General features: G+C 32.8%; 1 protein-coding gene across 3 annotated transcripts in view; it reads right to left on the reverse strand.

The window, feature by feature from the left end:
• Nucleotides 1-1,894: 1,894 nt before the first annotated feature.
• Nucleotides 1,895-27,390, reverse strand: part of LOC143233136 (uncharacterized) — a 52,087-nt gene continuing 26,591 nt past the window's right edge. Inside the window, exons 2-6 of one of the 3 annotated variants that reach the window (XM_076469075.1) lie at nt 10,088-10,165; nt 8,309-8,620; nt 4,355-4,375; nt 2,614-2,726; nt 1,895-2,061 (exon numbers count right to left, since the gene is read on the reverse strand). In XM_076469075.1, coding sequence (XP_076325190.1) covers nt 2,659-2,726; nt 4,355-4,375; nt 8,309-8,620; nt 10,088-10,165 — 479 coding nt within the window. In that variant the 3' untranslated portion in view covers nt 1,895-2,061; nt 2,614-2,658. Of the gene's footprint in view, nt 2,062-2,613; nt 2,727-4,354; nt 4,376-8,308; nt 8,621-9,799; nt 10,166-27,390 lie in introns of all 3 variants that reach the window. The other 2 variants (XM_076469073.1, XM_076469074.1) reach the window with 2 other exon arrangements.

Below are 27,390 nucleotides of genomic sequence, written 5' to 3' on the forward strand. Positions count from 1 at the left end.
TTTAATTTATTTTTGTTTCGTCTTGTTTTTCAGTTACAACAAACTAATACACACACACAAATAATTTGATGTTATACAGTATTTCAATAACGCTCTCAATTACGCTACATGTTAATTTTGTTTAAAAAGTATACGTAAAAGATTACAAAATGGTTTTTGGTTAAAGTTACAATATACATTTACAAATATTTCCATTAACATATAACATATATTATTTTAAAGTCTAATATATGAAACATTTTAAATAATTACATGCTACCGTATCGCAAAATTACACCGATATTTGGAGATTTTCAAGATATGCGTAGTTGAAATGTAATTGTATTTAAACAGAAGAGTTTTTCAAAACTATTACAATACTGTTTGAATATTATGGAATTATTGAAATTATTGTTTGTTGTTACTTATAAGATCACACAATTTGTGGTGTGCCAACCTCGGGTATAAATACTCCCTTTTTAATTTCATAAGTCCAGACACTTTCTGCTGAGCTAATAAACAATGTTTTTACATCAAGTGAGTCAGAAAGAAGCTTAGGTCTCATAGAACAATGTCTATATTTTATCTATTAAGTTAGATATTAGTCCACCAATAAGGAGCATGTTTAATTAATTGGGTTTTCTTTTACTTTTAACTAAGTAATTTTGTTTTACAATTGTTGCGTAAAACTGATAGATCACAGGCTATTCAATAGCAGCCACCACGAATTCTTCGACTATTAACCTGTCCCCCGCTAGTAGAGCGGTAAGTCTACGGATTTACAACGCTAAAATCAGGAGTTCGATTTCCCTTAGTGGACTCAGCAGATAGCTCGATGTGGCTTTGCTAAAAGAAAACACACACGCATACACATTTTCTTTAACCAAATATTAAACAACGACACTTGATCTTCGCTTTACAGCGCACAATTTTACAGTGCTTAGCGCTTTATTCGTTGCCGCAAAAGGCCCACTAAATACCAAATCTACCTTTTCATCTAAGTAATGAAGATTAAAATGTGCCGTGCTAAATCATTCTTTTAAGTTACCGCGATTCTGTTGAGATTAAACAGTAAATAAAAGAGATGCAGCAAAGAACAGATGCACGTGAAGTGTTCTAGTGTTCGATAACTAAGTAGCTTTAGACACGATATTAAGACCAGCCCATAAATAGAATAAGCATCGTATATATTCTTTCATTTTTTCTGAACATTTTTATATAGCTTTCCAACCTTTTATAATTCTCCTTATTTGATCTAGTAGTTGATACAGTCTCGTTCGTTTTTGAATAAAAAGGATATTTTTTGGGATAGTATCTGATTCACTTCCATGTATAAGTAAGTCTGGATTTTCCAGGATGCTCGGCATGGCAAGAAGATTAGGGAGCTCTACTCGTAATCTGAGGGTCGCGGGTTCGAATCCCTCTCACACCAAACATGATCTGTCTTCTAACCGTAGGGGTGTTCTAACGTGAGGGTCAATCCCACTATTCGTTGGTAAAAGAGTAGCCCAAGAGTTGGCGGAGGGGGTGATAACTAACTGCCACTCCTCTAGTCTTACACTGTTAAATAAGGGATGACTAGGGCAGGTAGCTCCCATGTGGCTGGTGCAAAGTAAAAAAAGAAAGGAACAGTTTTCCATCATATAAAAATGTGCTTATTATACATGCAGTTCTCTGTATATTTTAACATTGAAATATCTAATTTGTTTTAAAGTCATTTATGGAAAAATAAATGTGATTATTAATGCAATGTAAATTTAACTTAGTCTAAATGTTTTCTTTACTAAATTTCATACCCACTTTTTATTATACACATTTAAATAATACACATACGTCTAGAACAAGGCAAGCCTTTAAACAGATGTACAAGTTTTATTCGGACCTCGCTTTTCTCAAAAAAACTAACGCAGATATATCACAGGTCAAAATTATTTATTTATTTGATAACCGACTCTATAAGCACTTATTAACGAATGATCAAAACAATTGGTAACAGTAAAGAAAACAAAATTCTTTATCCATATTAGTTGACATGCTTTTCATCTACAAATTATCTTCAACGATGTCTCGTTTCACAAAAACCTGGAAAGGAAAATTGGTACAAATAACTTCTTAATGGTAACATAAAAAGGTGGCCTGAATTTAAAAGTTTTTTTTCGGTTTTCAAACAGTTTGGTGGTTACTATGGTTTTAGAAGGTCATATTTGTCATCTAATTTCAATCCCTGATACATAAATGATTAACTTTCTGACAAAATTAAATTATATTTTAATGACATTGAGTTTTTCATGGAAAAGTTTTTTTGAATGTTAAAGATAAGTTTTATTTGTACATTTTAATCATACATAAAGACGTAATTTGTAAATAGTTTACTTCTTGCTCTCGAAGTAGATATCTAGTTTAAAAAAAGAAATGTATTATATCACAAATTCCTTGTCCATTTAAGTTATCGAGAAAAAACTTACAATTAAAAGTAAACCTAATACAAAGATTTCTGATAATATACTATCTCGAATCGTTCCAAGAAGTGCTAGAGCTGTTAAAGGCTCATATTTTATAGATTTTAGGCTTCAGTTGTATCCGAGATTAAAATTAATTATTGATAAAGAATAGACACTTGTATAAATATGATACCTTACGCATCCTTTGAATAAAGTTTTTCTGATGAAATGTGATATGTTAGGACGTCAAGGTAAGCGCAGCAAAAAAGAGAAGAAAACACCTCAAAGAGAAATTCCTTGATGTACCTGAAAAATGGCAACACATCAAATTTGAAATTAAAAACTTCGATGAAGAAACAAAAAAGTTATATTAGTAAACTATTATATAACATAAAAATATTTGCTTTAAGTCTATGATATTTATTGAAATACCACAACAATGAAACAGGATATCAGGCATTGTTGTTGTTGTTTTCTACAAAGAAAGAAAAACATAGAGATTTGAAATTCGGATCTTCGTTCAAAGTTCTGGAGTAGGGTGTTGTTTAGCGGTAACGTATCCCAGCAGTGAAACTGAACGTTCACGGTTCCCAATTTCTTGCTACAGAAACGTGGTCCGTACTTTGGGGCCGTGAGTGTGTAATAAAGATGTTTAAATCCCTCCGTTATATCAGACTAGAATAGCTCTCGAGTGCTCCTTTACTCATTAAAAACTGATTATTTTTATAATTGAATGGGCGAAAGAGAGGAAAAGGGCGTTAATGTGTTTTACATGAATCTCTTAGAACATAAGTATTTTATATTTTTCCTTTTCTTTTATAAATTTGAAAAGTTTTTGGTCAAATATTATACACTAATGTAATTCATGCTAGTCTTTGTGTTTGATATTATTATTATTATTTTACTTTCTTTAAATGCTCAAATACAGATAGAATCCCCACTAAACACATTGCAGAATTCGTGGTGACGAGAAACCCATTTGAAGTTAAAATGTGTCTCAGGACAGCTGGGATGGGTATTAACACTTTTACAAATAAAGCAGCGAATAACGTTTTGACCTCCTTAGGTCATCTTCAGTTTAACAAAGAATTATGAATTTTATTTTTCATTTTGTAACATTTAAACTCTCTGAAGATGAATTTGGAAGGTTGAAACGTTGTTCTCGCCCTTATTAGTAAAAGTGTTAATACCCCTACCAGTCGTCCGGAAATACATTTCAGAATGGGTTTTAACATAACACATTTGATAAGATCGAACCTAAACTCATACTTACTTGTATTTACTTAAACTTTACGGTGGGAGCATGTATAAAAAATGTTTATTTTCCTAATTCCCTGTGATATATATTGACGTGTTGAGTGTAATTTAACAAAAAACTCTAAACCTATTTATATGACTGCTCTATTTGTTCGAGTACTTGGTAGCTATGACAGTGGTTGAACACGCAGTGGGGGCGTTATCATTGTGACAGTCAGTACCGATGTTCTGTTAAAAGTAGCATGCTATTATTAAATGTTGTTCCCCTCTCCTATCATTATTTCTAACCTGACCATCTAGCCCACAAAAATAACAACAACAGTCTCCATTAAAGGAATAGTAACTAAAACTGATTCATGATTGTAAATACTGACTAATGTATCAAACAAGAGCCACAGGATCGTTTGTCTTTAAAGAAAACGGTTGTACCATACACTGCATAATTTTCACACGTTGGAAAGCTTCTCTAAATTCTGGAATATTCGTGAACATCTGCAACAAAATCGTGGTGTATAAAAGATCTAAATGTCCGATCTTCGATGACATAACGTTATTTTTTATTTAATTGTACATTCCAAACTTTAAGGTTAAACGATCCACGGAAAAATGACAAAGAAATAGAGATTTGTTCATGACACACACACACAAAGTAATTTTAAAATGATTTATGTTCTCACCTCTGTTCACATCAGAAAGGCCTAAAGATAAAAACACGGGTTAGTCACTTTGTCAGAAAATTTTTTTTATAAGGTACAAATGATGCTTGATTTTTATTGTAACATTCTAATTAAAAAGTTAGATTGAATAAAATAACGATCTTTGAAGTTAAAAGCGTTAACAGACATAAGATAATTAAATATTTCTGTAACTTAAATGAAATATATCATACGGTATTTTATACGTAATGATATATCAATAAGATTTACTATGCATCATAATTTTCATAATAAATTTTGTAATGCTTGCATCTAACAAAACAAGGAAAAAAGATTCACTAATTAAATTCAGGTTTGTTACAGTTTGAAATAAACATTTTTATAAGAAGCACATAAGCCTATCATGATGATTATTAATTTCGTGTTAAAACTATGATTTACCTTGGAACCTCAAAAGCACAGCATAAACGAGCATTTATTCTGATTACAACATATTATAAAACACATACAATGTGTTACTCACCAAAATGTCAAAGATAAACTTTTTAAAAGTTCTTTGATATAAAATTACCAACGGACATTTTAAGCAGTGATAGCTGAGTTGGATTCTGATGGTTTTGTAAAGGAAAAACTTGACAAAAGAAATATTCTTGGTTTCTAATGAGTATTATTACCTTTGCAACAAGTCTAGAAATAAGATTTCGACTACTTTCGTTTGTTTGTTTGTTTATTTTTGAACTTCGTGCAAAGCTACACGAGGGCTATCTGCGCTAGCTGTCCCTAATTTAGCAGTATAAGACTAGAGGAAAGGCAGCTAGTCATCACCAACCACCGCCAATTCTTGGACTACTCTTTTACCATCAAATAGTGGGATTGACCGTCACATTATGACGCCCCCACGGCTGAAGGGACAAGCATGTTTGGAGCGACGAAGATCGATTCCGTGACCCTCAGATTACGATTCGAACGCTTTAACAGCCTGACCATGCCGAGCCCGTCTACATTCATTTACTTTCTTCAAGGAATAGTGAAGTAGCTTTATAGAAGAGAACAAATGTCAATGTAAGAGATAAGTTCACATTACATGTAAATTTAAACTTGTTACGTGATGTGGTCAGGTTTTGTTATAATAAGAAGTTGTGATAAAAACGATGAGTATATCTATATTTGTTTGATTATTGTTTAGCACAAAGTTACATTATGTTCTATTTTCACTACGGGTAGCAAAAACAGGTTTTGAGGTCTGTGTTCTCAGACGGTGTGTGTGTATGGGGGTTATTTTCAGCAGTATTTATAGCATTCGGTGGTCCCTCGCTGGTATAGCGGTTAGTCTACGGATTTACAACGCTAAAATCAGGGGTTCGATTTCCCTCGGTGGACACAACAGATAGCTTGATGTGGCTCTGTTTATTTGAACTCTTAGGTTTGATTTTACTTTAGGAGAATAATCGTTATATCATGATGACTCCATTGTTAAAATTTTCTTCATTTTAAAACGAAATGAAGATGCTGGCACAACCCGAGCACAACGATTTGTAGTGTATAAAGTTGGATATTTTATATTTTTACAACACTAGCTATGCAACATAAATTCCGGCCCTGCATGGCCAAGTGGTTAAGGCACTTGACTCTTAACCCGAGGATTGCACGTTCGAAGCCCCGTCACACCAAACGTGCTTGCCTTTTCTGCCATGGAGGAGTTATAATTTGACAGCCTATTCCACTATTCAAGTAGCCTAAGAGTTGGCAGTGGGCGATGATGATTAGTTGCCTTTCCTCTAGTCCTACACTGCTAAATTATGGACGGCTAGCGCAGATAACCCTCTTGTAGCTTTGCGCAAAATTAAAAAAACAAAGAAACATAAATTCTATAAAATAACACAGAACTTGTAATTATATATAAAAGTGCAACTTTTAGTGCACATCCAGAATTACGACATATTAAATTTTAGGGAATTATGCAATCATTTTCCAAATCTTTCAATATATAACTCATGCTATTTAACATGAAAAAGGATGGTTTGAGAGTATCTTTTTTTACAGTACTGATGTATTGGTTGTTTGCGAAGAAAATTACATTACATTATCTGCTTTCTATTCACCGCTGGGAATCGAACCACAAAGTGAAGCGGTGTATGTCCGTAAATTTACTGCTGTCCCACCGGGAAACATAACCCATTTGAAACTTTGGCCTGCAAGATGGTTTAATTGAAAAATAAACGAGGTTACAAGAATGTACGGTTTATAAAAAACATTTATAAGATAAGAAATATGTGTGTGATATATATATGTATATAAATTTTGAAACATAGAAAATAGGAAAACAGAAATTCACAATGAATCGATCTTCAGTTCAACATTTTTTACATTTATCGCGCATTTTATTCATCGAAGACAACAATATGAGATTAAATCGGTAAGAAGTCGATTAATTTAAATTAACAGGGTTTGTACAATTTTTTCCTAGGTTCGTCGCATTGGAATAACGATCCATAACTGTAATCTCACAGTCGGGTTGAGTCCAAATGAATATTCTCTCACTGTCGGTTTTCCTGAAAAATTTAATTTTATGTTATGTCGTAAAGGGTGTCTATTTCGTCAGCACATCTTGAAAGCTGAATGTTCGGTCAACTGCAGTTGAAAGAGGTAAGGTCATTACGGAGATATCATGCGAGAAATTTAACTTTTCTGTTGCAAAGTATAGTGGTGAAGTTAACACTCATATGTAACACTGTAAAGAACTTGAATGTATATGAAGGGATATGTAGACTTAAAGCACTTTAACACGCTGTTATTATGTTTCTGTAGTGTTGTGTCATACAAAACATTCAGACAAAAACGTAATGGTTGAACATTGGTTGAGATTTTATTTTAAAATTATTAGCTAAGCTCCGCAAACTTAGCCACTTTTATGAAACAACAAAATAAACCCTAATAGAATGATAATAAAGGAAATATAGTTGCCGAGAGAAATTGACTGTAATGGTATAGCTTTTTTCATTTTCAGTTTTCCTTACAGGTAAGATAAAAATAATTATATTGATCAACTTTCGAACACACGACTTAAATCCCAAAACATTCGACTCGTATTTCTTTCCCCGTAGAATGTTTTAACTATCTCTTCGTATTTTTAAATTTTGTCACGATATAGTTGAATGTTCGTGTTGTTATTATACACACAGAAGTTGGTGACAAGTTTGTTTACTTCGATTTTCGAGTAATCAATATCTTTAATTTGAGTTAGTTTTTTAAGTATTTTTTTAGTGTTGTGGTTGCTATTATGTTTTCGTATTTTGACAATTTGTATATGCTTGATCTGCTGGGCGTTAGATACCGTTAAACACAAAGTTTTGTAACGAAGCTGAATAATGTGTAGTGTAACCAGACATTACCATATATGTTATTCAGTGTCAGGCGTGTCTCGCATGCCTCGGTTGTAATGTGTTCTGTACTACGCATAAAAAGAAAATATCTTACAGTTTCATAAACTGAGTAAAGGACAAATTTTAGTTGTAAAATTTAAGAAATAATAAAATTAAAAAGTATTTAAAATGTTTAGAAATTGCAATCACCATTTAGGAGAAGTATATGAAAAAAAAATATTTTTACTACAATAAATCTGTTGCATTGAATATAGGAAATTTTAGATTTTAAATAAACGACAGTATTTCTCATTTACCATGCAGTTTCACTAAATATAATGTGAAAACACTATATTGGAAACTGTCTTGAAAGCGAAGAGCTGTATTAGATTACATGTACTATGTTTTGAATCTGTATTCTGTTTAATTATACAAAAATGTTAAAACTTTAACTTTTTTTTTTTTTTTTTGTATCAATTCTATCACATATTTTTAATTTTGGTTTGTATATATACATATATATATAAATACACACATTTATGTATAAACAATGTAATCAACTTAGAAAATACATTAATTGGAGAAATATAAAGGAAAGAAGAAAGACAAGTACCTGCGTAAAAGGAAATTTCTTTCGTTATTTTGTAATTTGTTCCTGGAATGTAGACTTTGCACTCCAGAATAAGAACATTCGCTTTGGCTAAATCTCTTTCACTAAATCTCCTTGCAAGTAATATGGAATAGCTTCCATTTGTAAGGTTTACTTGCTTCTTAGTTCCCTGTAACACCGTGTGCTTCTGAATATCTGGTAGAACAACACTAAGAGATATCTCTGGGCGAGGATATAAACCAGTTGCTTCGCAAAATATGTCTGTTTCCGATGTTGCTACTTTGCTGTGAGATACGGAAAAATTCTTTGCTGGAGCTAGGTAAGAAGAAATAAACGACAATGTTTTACTGAATCCGAGATAAATTAAAAACAAGTAATTTCCAGCCAGAAGTTTATTATATCATTAAATAGATTTTAAAGGAATACAATTTGTTTACTGTTTGCTGGGCATGAAGTTATTGATACGCTATCTGTGGTTGTGCCAATGGTGTGTAAGGAAACCCAATTTTTAGTGTTATAAGCTTTCAAATTTACTACTAAGTGATTGAGGTAGGTCGATAAAAAATACATAATTCTGATTAATGAAATTAATACTAATAAAATTTCCGGTAATAATAATACAACTAGGAATAGTTTACTATAAAAAATTCAAGTTACTAACGACTTATAACACTTAAATTCTGCACTAACCATATGATGTTGAACTGGAAAGAATCGAGCCAGCAACTGTAATAATCACATTGTATGCTACCTCGTGTGTTTCATATATCGCAGTTGTCGTATTAAAACATAAAAATGTTGTTAGCTTTAAAACCATTTTTAAAATACTATTAATTTCGCGAGCTTATACTGCTTCATGCTGGTTCTATTATGAGTTTTAACATAAAAAAGTTACTTTTTCCAAGGATGTACAGTTATCATAATTTTACGTATTTAAATTCACAAATATAATATGTTTTTTTTTGCATATATTGAAAATATCGTTACAGTGCAGTATTATTGTATAGGTTCTTAAGATATCTGAATGTTCGTACTTCTTTAAACGGTAAACATATAAAGACACATTGCGTATAGATTACTTTCAATAAGAAACCATAATTTTGTTTCCCATCAACTGTAAATAACACCTAAAAGTGTCTTTCCAGATTTTAAAGTAATAAAATAAATATAACTAGCGTAATTTTAATCACGACATGCCATTACTGGCAAGTAGCTATGAACAATGTATTGAAGCATATAAATGCCAAGAAATTAATCACAAATTGGAAACCAGAAACATTATCAGGTTATTTTGATTGTTAAACAAGGTAACTTATAAACCTCACAAGAATGTGTAACTTCAGGACTATGTGCGTGTGTGTCACAATATCTGTTTCTTTCACCTTAGCAGATGATGATAAAAGTTATACTAATGTTGGATTAATTACTATATTTATTCTTGCCATTTAAAAAAAAAAATCAGCCTTAGTGATAGTGCATATTACTAATGCTTACCATAAACCAGCATCTCTTTATGACGTAAGTCTTGACTAGCGAGTGACGTAACCACACATGTATATTTCCCACTTATTTCTAAAGTTGGTTTGAGAATATAAAGAGCACGGTACCGAGAGTAACGATCACTTGGATCAACTGAAAAATTGAAGTTGAGTCTACCTAACAAAATTCCTGACACATGTCGTTTCTCCAATCCAGGAATCCATTGGTAAACTGGCTCTAATTGGTCTTTGAAGAACCATTTTACGACAAGACGGACATCACTGACAGTGTAACTATACTCACAGTCAAGAATCACGTGATCCGTCCCATTCCGAACCCAACGTGGTACTGAGAGGCGTTTTATTTTTACAGGAAACGTAACTGAAACAAAAAGGAAACCATTCTTAAATTTTATATGTAATGCATAGAAATGAAAAAAAACAACAACAATAAATCATGGATTATTTTGATATTGTTGCTTACATCCGCTAGAGAAATGTAGTGATTTAAATAGTGTTTGCCATTTCTTTTTTGTGTGTACTTGATATATCTTGTGCGTAATTGTTGTTGAAACGTTTCGACAAATTTGGGGGACCTGAAGCTTGGATTGATCAACCCAAGTTTACTGAAATAATGTATTCATTAAGTTAGTAAATAACAAAATAATTTAGTTTTAGGCACACATGATATATTTGCATCGAGGCAAGTGAACAACAAACGTGCTCGGAAAATCTTCCATCGAGAAGGTTACTTTTCTAAAGAGGCAACAACTGAAAAGTAACAATACTGTTCTTTTATTGTGTGAACCATTATATGTAATGTAGCATTGTTTTCGGGTTATTGTTTGTATTTTATATGTCAGAATAATGCAAAAGTCAGTTGTCTTCCATGCCACTACAGCTGTTTGAAATGTTAAGTGTTCAGAACACGACATGACGTCACAACAAGATAATTCTAGCCACTTGTTCAAGATTAGTGACATCGCAACACATTATTGTAATAAACTAATTTGTGACAATTAATGAAACACAACTATAGCGTCGATGAATCATACTAAGAGTAGAACTTAAAACATCATGATGATGCTCGACTTTTGTTTCATCATGTATTTAAAACAAGATTTTAAGACCGCTTATTTTATATGTTTGAAAAAGCAAATCATGGAGAAGACGTTTTGAAGATATCTGTATAAATATAGATATTCATTTTATCAGGTTTTATTGTCATTAGTTTAAGAGCTAAGAAATGTTTCTTTTATACAACTATGAAAATAATAAGTTAAACATTAATATGGTTTTTATTAATTAGTGTATTATAATATTCTGTACAATATGTATGTAGTAGCTTTTGTTGTTTACACGCATTATTAAGTAACGCACCACACGAGCTTGTGCGTATTTTATGAATATCAATTAATTTCCACATCTGCATTTTCTTTGAATAATTGAATTAATAATTCTAACGTCTTAAATTTCCTGTCTTCCTTTTTAACTGGGTATATCTTTGGTTATAAGTTTTTACCGTTAAATATCTGTTATAATCAACAGGCTCAGAATAACTATGTGAGCAAGAACTAAATAATTCATTGAATTTATCGTTTTAGCTCTCGTGCTTTTCTCTTTTTTAATCCTGTAGGTAGCGCTTTAAAATGTTTGGAATAGCAGGGTTTTTTTACTCTGTCATATAGTTGTACTTAAAATGGTATTTCATCACACTAGAAATTTTAATAAAACTAAGGATCTGAGCTGTTTAGAAAGATATGGTTTGGTGAACGTATCCAGGTTTGTACAGTGTTTTGGCAACAGTTATTTTCTTCTATCTCCAAGATTGATCCATACAACTTCAAACACAGGCAAGCATGAATTTGTATAGTTATATATATACATGTGTATATCGGCCGCGATTATAGCGACTCGTAGAATGGTTCTGTGTTGATTTTTTTCAAGTACAAATGTTTACCGCGTGGCTTCGTCATCTCTTGACCGATCAGAGATCTAATTACAGTTTTAGACTCAGAAAGTCAAAATTTTCTGATTGATGTATTTGATCACGTTCTCATAGATTACTTTAAGCCTGTGTAATATAATTTCAGTTTAAAGGTAGGCATTTAGATAGCCTGATGAGTAATAAAATCGAATGGGATATACACACTCGCCCCATGCTTGGTATTGCTGGGGTATAAAAATATAGCTAATAAAATAAAAAATAAATATCTAATAGATAGATTTACTTTAATCCTGTCTAAAGGAATTGAGTGCCGCAGCTATTGAGAATTACTGCCTCTTTTTTGATAGCATTGAATTTGTATGACATTTTAAAACGTCTAAAATATATCGCTGGATATTTCAATATAATAACGTTATATTTTAAGCATCAAACTAAATTACAACCACACGAGGTTAAACTATGGTAATACAATAACGTTATATTTCAAGCAACAAACTAAATTACAACCACACAAGGTTAAACGATGGTAATATAATAACGTTATATTTCAAGCAACAAACTAAATTACAACCACACAAGGTTAAACGATAGTGTAATATCACAGAACAGATATAAAATCCAATTAATATTAATGTTATAACAATAGTTCAGTTGCTTGAAATTAAATACTCAACCAAACATAAAACACTACCGTACTGAAACAGTTCTGTTACACATAGCACACGAAGTTCAAAAATAAATATAACCCGTTGAAGATACATTTTGTCAAGTAATATCACATATCATGAGTGCATCCAGTAGTTCATGATGAATGCCATATACATCACCAAACTATGCGTTTGATCATGTGTGCAGAACTACTTTTCAAAATTTGTGTAAAATAATGTAAATACATACTAAGTTCATCACACCGTAGGTACTTTTTTTGCATAATTATACACACCTCTTTTTTTAAACAAATTTGTCCATGACAATGTTTCACAGTAGCCGTTGAAAATTAATTATTCAATGTCATAGCAAAGAAATTACTTATTAATTGCTCCCATGTTACATATTAAATCTATTACACATTGCTAACTAATTATTATTTAATGTAATTCACAAAATTTCAAATAACTAAACGTATATCAGATAGTAAATAAAATGTATGTCCCATAACATTTGTTCACTAGAAAGCACCAAAAGAGAACGGTTACTAATGTTTTTGTACAAGTTGAACATTAGTAACCAACCTAAAATACATACAAGAAACAATTAATCACCCTCAAAGTATAGTTCTTTTTCCTAAGATAATATTTCTATTTGATTTTATTGTCGAAGTTTGGTCATTTTACAAAATTATACCATTATGGCCCTGCATGCCCAGGTGGTAAGGGCGTTTGACTCTCATTCTGAGAGTGATGGGATCGAATCTCCGTCACACCAAACGTGATCGTCCTTTCAGCCGTAGGGATTTACAATGTGAGGATCAATCCCACTATTCGATGGTAAAAGAGTAGAGCAAGATTTGGCGGTGGATAGCGATGCCTAGCTGCCTTCCCTCTAATCTTATACTGCTAAATTAGAGGCGGATGGCGCAGATAGCTCTTGTGTAGCTTTGCGCGAAATTCAAAATATACTAACAAACACCATCATTAGATAAAAGTGGTTAACCTTCACCTTTAAACAACAATTGTCAAACTTTAATAAATTTGATTTTTGGATCACTCATATTTTGTATCAAATGTGATTAAAATAAGATTTTCATGTTTCACACACAAAGAGAAGTTTAATCAATACCATTGCCGTCGAATGTGATTAAGTGTGTGCATGTTTTCTTATAGCAAAGCAACGTTGGGCTATCTGTTGTGTCCACCAAGGGGAATCGAACCCATAATGTTAGCGTTATAAATTCGTAGACTTACCACTGTACCAGCGTTGGACATGTAAGTATAATTGACTAATAGTTTAATAGTGGTTAAACGTACCAATTAGCACCTTTACAGTGCAAAATATATCGTTAACCAATCAATGCATTCTTATCACAATACGAATAACACAAACTATTGGTTTTATTAAGCATAAAGTTACACGTAGGAGGCCCGGCAAGGCCAGGTGAGTTAAGGCGTTCGACTCGTAATTCGAGGGTCGCGGGTTCGAATCCCGGTCACACCAGACATGCTCGCCCTTTCAGCTGTGGGGGCGTTATAATGTTACGGTCAATCCCACTATTCGTTGGTAAAAGAGTAGTCCAAGAGTTGGTGGTGGGTGGTGATAACTAGCTGCTTTCCCTCTAGTCTTACACTACTAAATTAGGGACGGCTAGCGCAGATAGCCCTCGAGTAGCTTTGCGCGAAATTCAATAAACAAACAAATACACGTAGGATAACTCTGCCCATCACGTATTTTAGTGTTATAAGTCCGCAGAGATATAGCTGTTCTATTTGGGCACTTAGTAACAGAGAACCCATGCTTCTAGTCAATCCGTAAATATTATCAACTAATTTAATTTTATAGTTATAATGTATAAACAAAGGTGTTTGTTTCTCGTGCAGTAGATGTATTGTTTCAGATCGCGTATCAAAAATTAACAAATGAACGTATCTGCGTTATATAGTAAGATTAAGAGTCTAAGAAAGAATTCAATACTCTTATGATAAACAAAGAGTTAACGGAAACTTCACGTAACAAACACAGTGTCATCAAATCTTTGTGTTTGTTTTAGTTTGTAAACCAAAAACAAAATTTCGACAGTCGTAACAACAATAAATGCTTTCTAATTTTGTATGTATGATCACATTTTACTTGTGCTTTGATTGGTAGACTGGGAAGACACGAAAGTTGTAGAAATTATATTGCTATTCATCACATTGTTACCACACGTTCATTCATTCTAATAAGTAGGATTTCGTAGTGAAGGAATCCAAACACAGTAGTTGATTGCCTGGCTGCTCATCAGATACAGGAGAGACAATAATAAAGACGTAACTGTATTTGTATGTATATATACAGTAATACATCAATCCATCTATTCAGTCAGCCAGCCATTCATCACTCTGTACATCTATTGTCACCTTTAAATATGTGAAATGGAGATGGATACACAATAACTGACATTTTTTATGTATTTTTTCTTAATCTAACTACAAATCGTTTATTAATTCATCTGTGCAACCTTGAATATATTCAGATAGCTAATCATTTGTATTTGAGAAAGAAGGACTCAACATGGAGCCCGAAACAAGGCAATAATACATCTTCCCCCCAAAACACAAAAAAAAAAACACCTGGAGATATCGATCTCCCTGATCACAGCTATTTTCAAAGGATAAGTTTTATTCTATTATGTATATTAAACGGGTGCGAACTTTGGCTGCTAAAAGACACGACTGGTTCTTTTTGCAACTACAAGTTTATACCAAAGATATAGTAGCATACAGCTTCGAAACTAATTTTTAATAAGTTTTTATGTGAAAGCTAACATTCTAATTAAACATATTCTAATAAAAAAAACAATCAGCTATTTAGAACAACTTGTTAGTGCTCATTAAATAAGTATTTACATAATTTAGAATAAATGTGATGCTGTGGTGTATTATACATTCTAATTAAACATATTCTAATAAAAAAACAATCAGCTATTTAGAACAACTTGTTAGTGCTCATTGAATAAGTATTTACATAATTTAGAATAAATGTGATACTGTGGTATATATTTTGGAAGTTTGTTTTAGATTATTTGCTCAAAACTGGAAAAAAGCAGTCATCTTATAGTTGTTTTTTTCTTAAGTTGATAGGCTAGAAGGGTCACAACATTTAACTGTACAAATCGAAAACTCGAATTCCATTTGTCTAACCATAAAAGTGGTATTTAACAGTCATTTCTACTACACATAACAAGACGAGAGACACGAACATTTGGATTTAAAGTCCTCACACGATAATCCGTAGGTCATACTTGGCCCATATTTTGGAAGATTAATGTTTGAATTAGAAATAGGTTAGTAAGCACTATAATTTCATTCATACTGATATATTTGAGGCAGTACAAACTTACAATGATTAAACTGAGTTGAATCATCAATTGTGTTCTCAGACTGTTGCGTAAAATCTCAATTCACCAAGTGTATAAGAATAAAACCAGAATAGGCTTAACTTCGAACTTAGTGTCTGGCTCTCTGTTATTAGTTAATAAATGACGCTAAGCAAAATTTTCAAACACTAACCCAAGAGTTATTTCCAATTAAGACAGATGAGCAATATTTACACATGAAAAATAAGCACGAACAGTTTACTGTTACTTAAATCTAGCGACCGATTCGTTTTTTTGCAAGGACTTGAATTTTATTTGGAAAGTTTCTAAATATTTTTAAGGATAGTAACTTCACAATTAGCCGTTTTTGTTTTTCCTGCGTGAAAAGGCGCGACATGGCCAGTTGGTTAGGACGCTAGACTCGTAATCTGAGGGTCACGGGTTCGAATTCCCGTCACACTAAACATGCTCGCTCTTTTAGCCGTGGGGGCATTATAATATGACGGTGAATCCCACTATTCGTTGGTAAAAGAGTAGCACAAGAGCTGGCGGTGGGTGGTGATGACTAGTTGCCTTCCCTCCAGTCTTACACTGCTAAATTAGGAACGGCTAGCGCAGATAACTCTCATGTAGCTTTGCGCGAAATTAATAAACAAACAAACAAACCTGCGTGAAAAATTGTCTTTGCTACCTTTATTTCCACCGTGAATGAGTTATACTGTGAAAACTTATAACTAAATTGTAGTTATTTTTACAGCACGGTCTTAGCAAACCGTAACTTTACACAAGTTAAACAATACGGCTAATCTGTAACTGTTACGTAAAATAAATTTTCGTTTGCTACAATTACATTAGGTTGAGTAAGTTACCATAACAGAAATATACATCCATTGGTTAAAATATAAGAAACCCTACTCCCAGAATAGACCAGTCCTCGCTTCATGTTAATATAGAACAGGGTTCTCATTAATGATCGTGGTAAATTACATGAGCTTCAGTTGTCGCAGTAATGGGAAGGTTTGTTTTTTTGTGTTGATTTTCATGCAAAAATACTCGAAGGCCATCTGTGCTAGTCGTCTTTAATTTTTAAGTGATAGATTAGAGGGAAGGCAACTAGTCAACGCCGGCCACTTTTAACTCTTTGGCTATTCTTTACTAACGAACAATGAGATTGATCTTCACGTTTTAATGTTCCCACGACTGAAAGAGCGAACATGTTTCGTTATGGGATTAGAGCTCGAGACGCTCAGATTGCGTCACAAGACCATGCCAAGGCATGTAAAGAGGCCTCCCAGTGGTACAGCGGTAGGTCTGTCGACGTACAACGGTAGAAACCAGGTTTTGATACCTGTGGTGAGTAGAGCACAAATAACTCCTGGTGTAGCTTTGTTCTTGACTTCAAAAAAACATACAAGCCGTATAAAGGGAAGAACGGAAGGCATAAAATGTGAACGAAGTTTTATTTTGGGGGATCGATTGATGGGTACCTCAATTCCGAGATAAAAAAATATTTTAATAAGAGAAGTTGTGGTCAGAATAAGGATATCATGTAGGAATAGGAACAAAGTTCTGAGGACTGTTCGAGCTAAGAGATATTTAATAGTATATGAAATGCAGAATAACTTTAATAAGAGGCCAGGAACATTCATTTTCACTAGATTAATGAGTAAAGAACTACAGGAAGCTAAACTTTATGAGTGTTAGCCCTTATGTAAGCCACCACTTTTACCAATAATCGAAAGAAACGTCTCCTGTGGTTCCAAGATAATTTGGATTGGATCATTGACCAATAGTATGATTTGTTTCGAATTTCGCGTAAAAGCTATAAAGGGCTAACATCGCTAGCCGTCCCTAATTTAGCAGTGAAAGACTAGAGGTAAGGCAGCTAGTCATCATCACCCATATCAGACTCTTGGACTACTCTTTTACCAACAAATAGTGAGCTTGACTGTCACATTATAATGTCCCCATGGCTAAAAGGGCCATCATGTTTGGTGACACGAGGATTCGAATCCGCGACCCTAAGATTGCGAGTCGAGCGCCAATACCACCTGGTCGTGCCGGACTGTTGCTCTCCCCAAAATGTAGAATATGGACAAATTAATCAAACGTCATATTATTGTGCTATGGTAGTAGAGTTAGAGCGTGTGACAGCTCAATGAAATCATGAACCCATCATACAAAGCTTTCGCTGTGTATGGTCCTGGAGGCAGTATGACGCTTTGAAGCCTATTTACATACTTATGCTAAAAGTTCTGGTTTCTCTGAATGACACAAATTTTCTCGTGAATACGTTTGGCCATTCAAACTGACGAGGTACACCCATCAGTGCTCTATTCCTACCCAACCTGAAATGATTACTTCCAGGAGGATAATGCAATAAGTCATGGAGTTAAAACCATTTAATTGGATCAATGACAGAAACTTCCAACATTTATTCTGTCTTACATAATAATGTGATCTCTATCCCGTCAAGAATATATGAAATGTTTAAAACCAAATTATCGCGAAACATAGCCTATCATCATCAACGTCATTTAGATTGGAGATTATATTGATTAAGGAATGGTCAAAAGTTCGAGATGGATACTTGCAAGAAAGTAATGAAGTCAGAACCATATCGTATCTAAGCTGTAATCAAGCATATGGTAGTCCATCTCGTTATTAGGTTAGGGTTTCTTATAAGTGTTAGTGCAGGTTGTTAAAGTATGCTTTTCAGCTGGATTCTACAAAAATGGAAGTTATTTTGTTTTAAGCGCGTTTCATTTCTGAAAAACTTTTTCATAACTGATTTTAATTTTAGAAACGTGCAAAATAAAGGTTTTTTTTTAGAGTTCATTAATTGTTTTCATAAACGTTTTCAAAAGATATCCTCTATTTTTCTCCTAATAACCCCAAATTAATATGCAATAAACGGTCATATTCTTAAAATAAGCTTTTAAAATAATCATCTCTTAAATAAAACATTCATTTGTTTCACTTTTATATGTCAAAAATGTTCTAAAGTATTATAAATAGAATTAAGTGTTATTATTATTTTCATGTTGTGCAGACAAAAAAGAACGTTTCGAATTTCTTCTCTTTAAAATTACCTTCATTACTATAAAATGTTTTCGCATGACACAATTCAAGGCATACCTTATTATATGGTAGGAAAATAGGCCTTTTTATACTAGAGCATAGGATGTTATATTTCAAACATCGTTATAGGAATTGAAAACAATAATGTACACATTGCACAACATATACCTATGAAAGCCCTTAAATTTTTTATACCATTGTTCTTAAAATTAAAATGCAGAGACGAGTGTTTTCAAAATAGTTTTTAAATGTAGGGCTACAAGTACTTCAAGAGAATAATTTTACTACAAAAGTACCTGAGAAAACTCTGAGTCTAAAAATAAGATAAATTTTATACTTATCAGCTTATTGAAACATTTCACGAGCATTATTTTAGATAACTATATAAAGGCAAATAGCATTATTATGTTAATTTGCGGCCCGGCATGGCCAGGTGGTTAAGGCACTCGACACGTAATCTGAGGGTCGTGGGTTCAAATCCCCGCCGCACAAAACATACTGGCGCTTTCAGGCGTGGGGACGTTATAATGTTACGATCAATCCCATTATTCGTTTGTAAAAGAGTAGTCTAAGAGTTAGCGGTGGGTGATGATGACGAGCTGCCTTCCCTCAATCTTACACTGTTAAATTAGGGACGACTAGCGCAGATAACCTTCTATGTTAATTTGTCTTTACTTGTTTCGTGCCTATTCAAACATTTTATTTAAAAAGAATGTTATTTAACGTTATTTCCTCGACATAAGAAACTAAGTTTGTAGTTAAAACTGGTGTCTTAAACTATCACATAAAATAGTTAAGACAATGCAAGATGCCACAAGTTCGTTAGTGTACTCAATATAATGTCAATTTATAAATATTGGAGATCAAAATAATATTGGTAGCAATCAAAATCTAGATTCGTTACGAATAAAGATGCTTCAAGTTGTTTGTTTTTGAATTTCGCACAAAGCTAATCAAGGGCTATCGTGCTATGGCATTTGCCAATTGAAGTAAAATAGTGGGAGACCGTAGAATGTTATGTTTCCATGCCGGGCCTTGAAGTATAGATGATATTACCAGCTATTACCAGCTCGGGTAACTTAATCGTCATGAATTATCAAACTGTGAACAGACACATATCATTATATTTATTCAGATACTTAAGAATATTTACACATTTTAATATGAACTCAATTTTATCTTTATACCGAGCTCTTATTTTTCACAAATCTCTACATTATGTATTTTAAATTAGGTTGTTTTAAGCTGCTGGTTTCAAAAAGTTGAAGTTTCCTAATTTAAAATTTCAAGTACTTTTAGGGAATTAATGTCCCCCGCTAGTATAGCGTTAAGTCTACGGATTTACAACGATAAAATGAAGTGTTCGATTCCCCTGGGTGGGCTGAGCAGATAGCCTGATGTGGCTTTACTATACAAAAACACCTACACCGGTTGGTTAATATTCTTTGACTACTACTTTCTGGTTATTCTATAATAATATTTCGTATTCATTTTATTTCTTCGTCTAGAAAAACAGGTATAATTATTTGAAATAGCAATGAAGTAAAATGTTATAGTGCTATAACTAACGTGACTCAGCCTAGGACAAGGATTACATTAAAATTAAAGTATTATCCAAAATGCTAATAAAACATATCAGTGTTTCTCAGTCTGATTTGTCAGACTGCCCCCCTCGCCCAAGGATTGGTCTTTGCAGCCCTCATTATTTTTATACGTATAAAAAAAATCTTGATATTTCTTAGCGCAGTTCGTTATAGCATATAAAAAAAAGATATGTGCACTTCTTGGACACCTGAGGACTCGAAATTTCTTTCTCTGACTTAGTGCGGGCAGGTCGTGACCACTCTAGAATTTTACTTACGACCTTCCCCGTTTTGGGTTGTGACCCACAGTTTGAGAAACACTGGTTTTAGATATAGCAAATTACATCTACTTTTACTTTAATTTTTACTGAATTTCGAATAGTTCTATATCAATATAATTTTATTCGCACCAAATACTACAAAATCAACTTTCTGATTAAATTTTTGGAACACTGAGTTGATTCTTCCACTTTAATAATTTCCTTTTCTCTCAACGCACGTTACTGATAATACTTTCCCACCAATTCAATTAAAAAGTTCTTTTAAACTGAAATACGTTCTGAGTTTTGGTCCCTCATTAATCTTTTACGTCTTCCATCATTATCAATAAGAAATTTGAAAAATCGAATCTACGATGAATCCATGACTTGTGCTTAAAGTAACACATTTTAAGAAGAAATCTGTGTAGTGAATTTTCTTTGTCATTACATAATTTAAATTATGTACTGTTATTTACAAAAACAAACTGTATTTGTGCTACCACCTTTTCAGTGGCTTCGCAAAAGAAAAGAAACACATTTTCATTAAAGAAACTTCATCAACCGGATCCTCTTGAAAGGCAGACTTTTTCACCCCCCCCCAACAAATTGAAAGTTATATCTTTCGAAAGTGGTTGAACTGTTGTGTATTTTGAACAGTCATTGTAAAAGCTATATGCAATTTATAGGTGCCATAAGTTTTTGTTTTCCATTTTTATGAAGTAATTAATTATTATTCTTTAAATCTTCGACAAAAAAAACTGGAATTACTTTTATCTGTCCTTTGGAAGAAAAGTTGGATATTATGGGTTGATGACTCCTTGACATCTCTATGAATGTATTTTTGATAATATTAAGATATATATACGTAAGTGAATAATGTGGTTAATGTTTTTGTTTGCTTAAAATTTACATTTCATTGCCATTTTAATATGATTTATGATTCTATAAAATTTTGGGTTGCTAGACGAACCTTAAACACTATAATAATACACACACACTTATATATTCCCGACAAAAGTTTGGTTTGTTTTACATTTCGCGCATAGCCACACGAGAGCTATCTGCTTACTTTAACAGTTTCGCTGGATCTTGTACTAGTCTTTTACAAACGAATAGTTAGATTGACCGTTACATTATAACGCCCTCACGGCGAGTATGTTTGATGTAACGGGGATTCGAACCTGCGAACCTCAGATTACGAACCGAACGCTCTGTTACACAAAGAAGAGTTTGCTTGAAAATTCATTGATTTCGGTAATATTGTAAATTCGAGGTTATTCAGATATTCTTTGCAGATTCTGATTTTTTTCATCTCCAGTTTTTTTGTTGTTTTTTTTCCTGCTGATTACGTTAATAAAATTTGCATAAAATGTATTTGGATGACCCGGCTCTTTCCACTTCAACACAATGAACAACTTTTAATCCGATGTTCAATTCACCAATATTTTATTGAAATTCTTTGTCGAATTCTAAGCAACCCAAATTTAATCTGTAAGTGAAGTCCTAAAATAATAAAGGCGAATGAAATTTTCCTTATCTCATATGTAATTGTCAAAGAATAAGAAGTGAACCACGTTATGATCGATGAATATAAAAACAGCGCCATACAAAATTATACATATGAACTATATACATTGTTTGTGGAGAATGACAGGGTGCTTTAATTAATATTTTTTCGCGAATTGTAATTTGCGATTAAAATAATGATCATAATTTGAGGTAGAAAAATAAATGGCTACAGAAAAAAGTTGAGTTTATATTATTTGAGTTCTTTAAGAAACAGTTAACGTTAAGTATTTTATCAGCTAAAAACCATAAGATATTAACGGAATGAAGTAAACAGGTTTTCTATATATGATAAATTACGTTATTCATCTAAAACAACGTTAAACTCCATTGACGACAGAGCGTAGATGGACTAGCGAGTAACTTTGCTTTGAAACAAACAGAGTATCACGTAAAAAAATATGTGTACCACTCTCGAAAAAGAAAGATTTATGTACGTTGGTTGTGAACTATTGTTCACCGCCGAATTTACGAGCACACAATGCTAAAAATCGGGGTTCTATTGTTGGGGTTCATGGACACAGCAGATAATCCAATATGACATTACAATGAAAGAAACAAACATAAACAAACTATTTAAATGCACTTGTTAGGCTATAAAAGGTACTTACGTTTTGCTCGAATTATGCTAGCAGTTATAAGAAGTTTATAAGCTTATGAGAAGAAATTATTTCTTTCTTTACTAATTTCTTAAGCTTGTGAAGAGATAGCTAACCCATTGCTAATTGAAGAGACATGCTTTTGAGCAATAAACTATGCGTTATTTAATATAGCTGAGAAAATTTGTGAAATAAACAGTGAAAAGCAAGGAAAAGCCCCAATTTGTGTCATACAGAATGTAATTTATGTACATTCATAAAAATATATATCTATTACAGTAAATGACTGTTACTCTCTTCCCCACACAATAATGAATAATGAAAATATGTGAAGGCATCAGCTATTCGAGGGCTATCTGCGCTTGAAATGATAGATTAGAAGGAAGGGAGTTAATCAACGTTGTCAACTCTTGGGTCTTTCACTGTAGTCAAAAAGTGGGATCGATCGTCGTATTATAACGCCCCCTTGGCTAAAAGGGCGATTATATTCGGTAATTGGTTTCGGTGTCCTTTTATATAATTCATAAATATTTAAAATAAATTATTATTGTTTATTATTTGTTTTGTTATCGGATCGGTACCAAAGGCTTCATTGGTGTTTGAAGTTTCGTGTATCACGAAACGACACAGATATATATAGAATAATACTTTCATGTTTTACAGTGCAAAGCAACTAGGCTATCTGCAAAGAATAATACTCCGGCTAATTCTGATTATCTCCCAAAGTTATAGAATTATTAACATAACGTACGTAATGTCGTTCAACAAATTTGATTGATTGATCATATTCATATAGAAAGAGTCAACATCCAGAAGTTGGCATAAAATTTCCGACTGTCATGTATTAATTAAATTAATCATCTTACATTATAAACAAAATATTTCGCATAAATCATGCGGAGGATTTTATTGAATACTATATACATTTTTCAAAACTGGTATTAAGCTTTATCCACGTACTATATGACAGTCATTTAATGACACAACGCGTAAAACCAGTGACGCTTAATAGTTTAAAATTGTATCCTTTATAAGATTTGTTTCCATCCTTTAATTCATCAATATATATATACATACACACACAAGTCTATAAAATTTGCACTGAAACGGCGCATTAGAATCTAACACTAACAAGTAAAAGAAATTACACCAATGCACTGGAAATGGTATAATTTTGTGTTGATAGCATCCGAAGAGGATTGAGATATCTCCACTTTCCACTTACTTTAAAATTGTCAGCCATGAAAAAAAACAACACACGCCTGAATACGAGGTAAAGGATTTAAGTACTTAAACTGACAAAGTCCTAAACTTTAACTACTATTATCATCATTAGTCAACTGTGGGTATGGTGGTAATCTCTCTACGATAATAAACTTATATTTTACAATTGTAAAAAATAAAACTGTAAAGATATTATGATGAAATGCAGTAAAATCATCAAGTCACCAACCATATTTAAAATATTATCGATTTCAAAGCTGTAAAATTGTACTGAAAATATATAATATAAATACCACTACATTACCATTCCATACAGATGAAATAAAATATAATCTCCCAGTCATCACTCATAAAACTTACCTTTATAGTACAAGTTTTTATAAAAATTACGATTGACTTACGTATATTGTGCTTGTCTTTCATCAGGTATTGAAGTCTTAAAATTAAAAAAAAAAATGTCCCGGCATGGCAATGTGGTTAAGGCACTCGTCTCGTATTCCAAGAGTCGCGGGTTCAAATCTTTGTCGCACCAAACATGTAGGCCCTTTCAGCCGTGGAGCGTTATAATGTGACGTTCAATTCCACTATTCGTTAGTAAAATAGTAACCCAAGAGTTGGCAGTGGGTGGTGATGGCTACCTGCACTCCCTCTAGTCTTACACTGCTAAATTAGGGACGGCTAGCGCAAATAGATCTATTGTAGCGTTGCGCAAAAATTAACAATACAATTAAAACACAATCTTTAAAAGGAATACTCTTTAAAACACTGGAAAAAGTTGAATCTTAGAGAAATGCACAAAAACTAAACTTTGAAAATCATCACGTTTAAACTCATTGTAAATTAATTTATCAGTTCAAAGCGAAACTATATCGAACAAAAAAATGGACTATTATTTAAAAATTAAAGATAAACGATTGGACTGTGAGATCACCATCCCTCTAACTGAAGTTTAGTGAAGTACATTGCTGAATGGTGGAGACAGAAAATATGTACATCAAATTCTCGTCTTTTATGAAAAAAAGTTTATTCTGAAGTCTTTTGTTTGCAAAAAAGAAAAAACAACAACAACAAAGTCTAAGTCTAAAGGGTGATTAGCATGTTTTACGATATATTGTATGTTTGTGTGGAGCCTAAATTATTAGTAAAAATTGATACAGTGAAAAGTTAATTTAGAATTTTATGAATTAGCATGATGATTTAGAAATAAATATCAATATAATTGGTTTCATAGTATGACAGTTGATCGTTTGCTGTTTAATTACGTTATAAACGAACATAACATATCCATTAAAAATATGGAATTAATAAAGGTTTGCTTTGATATGTGGTGAAATTGTGCTTCGATAATTTAAAAATATGTCTATTAATTAATTTAGTTTGGTTATTTTGAATTTCGCGCAAAGCTATACGAGGGTTATCTGCGTTAGCCGCGTCTAATTTCCCAGTGTAAGCCTAAAGGGAAGGGAGCTAGTCATCACCACCCACCGCTAAATTTTGAACTACTCTTTAATAAATGAAAAGTGGGATTGATCATACATTGTAGAGCCCCCATGGCTGAAAGGACGAGAATGTTTGGTGTGACAGAGATTCGAATCCGCCACTCTCGGATTACGAGTCGAGAGCCCTACCTGGCCATGCCGGTCCACTTGTTAATAAATGAAAAATTCTAACCAAAACAGTTACATGCACTTTAGTACATAAAGTGGAAAAAGGTAAAGGATGATAAAAAGGCAGCTACTGTTTCAGTTAGAAAAAAAAAAAACTGAATCATTGTATCAGATAATCCATAAAACTTTATTGCACTCCATCTTACGTTATATAGAAGGGTTACATTGTGTTACACTTTGGCTTTTGCGATTCTATAATGAAAGTTTACTACCATAGAAACGATACGTATTCCATTTTTTTTATTTTCATGACTTGTTCTCCATCTGCGTTTGAGATATAGAATATTTCAAATATTCTTTTGTTATTTTCTCTGTCGTTATCTTTCTCGAATTATATTCTTTTCAATTTTTCTGCAATCGGTATGTTTTTTTACACGTGTCTGTGTTATAAATGCGCAGTCTCAATATGACTTTATTATTCTGCACCGGTATATTTTGTTGAATTGTTTAGTCCGTTTGCAATTGACGATTATTTAATTTGCAATTTTGTATTTCTTTAACAAAATACACACATATACGAGTATTTATATATATATGTGTGTGTGTGTATATATATATATTACACGCTTGTTTCAGAGCATTGGACGATTTGTATTAAAATGCCCCCTAGTGAGCGGACTCACACTGCTAAAAACCGACTTTTGATACCCGTGGGCCATTTGTGTAGCTTTGTGCTTAATTCAAAGTAAACAATTGCAGTAAAATGTTTCAGCAATTTGTCTGTTTTCTTCGAGTTAGGTCAAACTGAAACACACTCATATCAAATTTTTGTAAATGTATTGGAATAACGTATATCCTGACCTTTCTGGGTTATATTATACAGTGTCGATCATTAACAAGACAAATCGTATTGTTAATATTATAGCGGAATCTTAAGTATTTCGGGTATTCTGTTATTCTGATCTGTATTCTATTACGAAAACACAATGCGTATTGAATATTGTTTTTTGTTTGTTTTTGAATTTTGCGCAAAGCTACTCAAGGGATATCTGCGCTAGCCGTCCCTAATTTTGCAGTGTGAGACTAGAGGGAAGGCAGCTAGTCATCACCACCACCAACTCTTGGGCTACTTTTTTACCAACAAATTGTGGGATTGACCGTCACATTATATTGCTCCCACGGCTGAAAAGGCAAGCATGTTTGGCGCAACGGAGATGCGAACCCGCGACCCTCAGATTACGAGTCGCATGTCTTAACCCACCTGAAACGTATTGAATAAAAATTATTTCACAGAGCAGCAGTTTGGGAGAAACGAGTGTACAAATGTTTTGAAAGCATATTTTAATGTAACATTGTAGTGGTGTATACTTGAAATATATGAAATTCAGAGAAAGAAACGATGTATTTATGAAAAAAGTAGCAAATACAAACAAAAAATATAGCTTTTCAAAATAAATGTAAAATGTTGTACCAAAATTGCAGTTTGGTGTTCAGCTGTGGTTCTTTTTTATTACAGCTTTCAGTGTAATATATATAATTTCAAGCATAACCACTAGCCAAACACTATTGTATACAGTCATATTTCGTGACTGAAAAACATGAAAATGGCTTTTATAACACAGTGGTATTTGTCGACAACGTGCTGGAAGGAGACAGTACGAATGATGGAGAATCATAAATCTGAAAACCAAACATTCCGTGAATCTTCCAATGGAATAAATTTATGT

This window comes from Tachypleus tridentatus, chromosome 12 (assembly GCF_004210375.1).
Source record: "Tachypleus tridentatus isolate NWPU-2018 chromosome 12, ASM421037v1, whole genome shotgun sequence".
Classification (NCBI taxonomy): Eukaryota; Metazoa; Arthropoda; class Merostomata; order Xiphosura; family Limulidae; genus Tachypleus; species Tachypleus tridentatus.